The following is a 1,789-nucleotide window of genomic DNA, read 5'->3' as shown; positions in this document are numbered from 1 at the left end:
TCCTGGTAGTTACAGAGAAATAACTGCTTTTGATGAACAGTAGTCAGCCTAAATGCATATTTATATGAGATAACAACACAATGAGCCCATCCTAGCTGTCAAAAGCAACTCCTAAGAGGCAGATCATCGTTTACTCAGCCTACCCATTGTGAGAAATATGAGATAATGTTGATAAATGTTGAGGAAACAACAAGCTTTGAGTGTTTTCAGCCCCGGGAACGGACGTCATAAGAGAAAAAGCCTCAGATGGATTATATTAAAAGCATATCAGGTTTCCTCTCATGTTATCTCAGCGAGTTTTTAGCTAATCTCGCCGTTATAGTGCTTATTGCAGTCATTTACAATGATTACAATGAAAAGCACTATTAGGATGAGGTTAAAATTTGGTTTGTTTGAACAAAACAGCCGTATAACCACGTTATAGGTACATTTACATGCTGGAATATTGATTCATATGAGGACTATACAGGCTTTTATGCTGTTTTTTTCTCATGGCCCTGTATGACATGATGTAAACACTGTTTACGCCTGTTTGGACCCAAGCAGCTTCAAACCGTGCCTCAACTGGCATGACAGCAGTGGGATGGAGTACAGAGCCAACACCAACTCTTCATGTGAACAAAGACATTTCTTCTGTTTTATAAAATATATGCACGATTCTAATCAGTTATGCATGATTTTTTAATCATTTTTAAAACATTTACAGCTATTTGAGACAAAAAAAGTTACAAACAGAGTTGACCTGCAGTTTTTTTTTTGCGTTCATTTCGAAATGTTACATAAATAAAACTCATATTTATAAATATCTCTTTTTATAAACATATAAATAGCCTTTTTTTTAAAACATAAATACATTTATGCTGGAATGAAGTACATGAATGTACAGCAGCAGCGACAATATACAGCTTTGCGAGTTTTTCTTTTTTTTTTTACACCACTGTCCCCAAATCTTGTGGAGTGTTGTCGTTTATACATGTGTGTGTTTTTTTGTTGGTTTAAATGATGTTCGTCCCCATAACTGGTCGTGGCGCTTCTGTACCGTTAATCCGGCGCCTTTGAGGTCTTTTCCCCCAAAAGAGGAGCAACTAAGTCAATAATGTCCAAATCCAAACGGCGTCCTTTAATCACTCTGGAAGAGAGAGAGAGAGAGAGAGGAGAGAGAGAGGAGAGAGAGGAGAGAGAGGAGAGAGAGAGGAGAGAGAGAGGAGAAAGAGAGGAGGGAGAGAGAGGGAGAGAGAGAGGAGAGAGAGAGAGGAGAGAGAGGAGAGAGAGAGGAGAGAGAGGAGAGAGAGTGGAGAGCACATGGTTAATTGCAGCGTTCGGCCTCCTACAACACCAAGAATTAGACTCAAATAAGGACACTTTTCCAGCAAAACACAGAAAAAGGGGTCATGCTTTGGATTCACGTCATGGCCACATACATTACACCAGCAGTTTGTCTTCCAGGTTGCTCATGTTTGGCAAAGAGGCAACAAATTTTATTCATGCAGAAATGATGCACACGTTCGAATGAAGCCAGTTCAATGCACTGCAGTGTTTCGGAGCGGAATCCTCGCAGGGTTTGGTATATAAACACAGTGTCACGTATAAAAAACCCGGCTGAATCACTCCGCACTGCGAGGCGCCAAAAACAGCCCCCGCCGTGATGTAATCGCCTGGTGTCTCTCCACTAAATACCCCGGTGCCCTCGAGCCACTCCGGCTAACTGCCTCTCTGCTGCCTCACCGCCTTTGCTTCTTTCATGTTTTGGCATTTATGTGAGTCAGGTGGAGGATTTCCTGCCCGCTTC

At 41.6% G+C, this 1,789-nt stretch overlaps 1 protein-coding gene across 1 annotated transcript in view; it reads right to left on the bottom strand.

Moving 5' to 3' along the window:
• Positions 1-861: 861 nt before the first annotated feature.
• The window catches only part of nppc (natriuretic peptide C), a 3,168-nt gene continuing 2,240 nt past the window's right edge, over positions 862-1,789 (bottom strand). The window contains exon 3 of the mRNA XM_017685826.2: positions 862-1,129. Coding sequence (XP_017541315.1) covers position 1,129 — 1 coding nt within the window. The 3' untranslated portion in view covers positions 862-1,128. The remainder of the gene's footprint in view (positions 1,130-1,789) is intronic.

The sequence above is a fragment of the Pygocentrus nattereri genome, chromosome 15 (assembly GCF_015220715.1).
Source record: "Pygocentrus nattereri isolate fPygNat1 chromosome 15, fPygNat1.pri, whole genome shotgun sequence".
Classification (NCBI taxonomy): Eukaryota; Metazoa; Chordata; class Actinopteri; order Characiformes; family Serrasalmidae; genus Pygocentrus; species Pygocentrus nattereri.
This window is presented reverse-complemented; position numbering and strand designations above follow the sequence as displayed.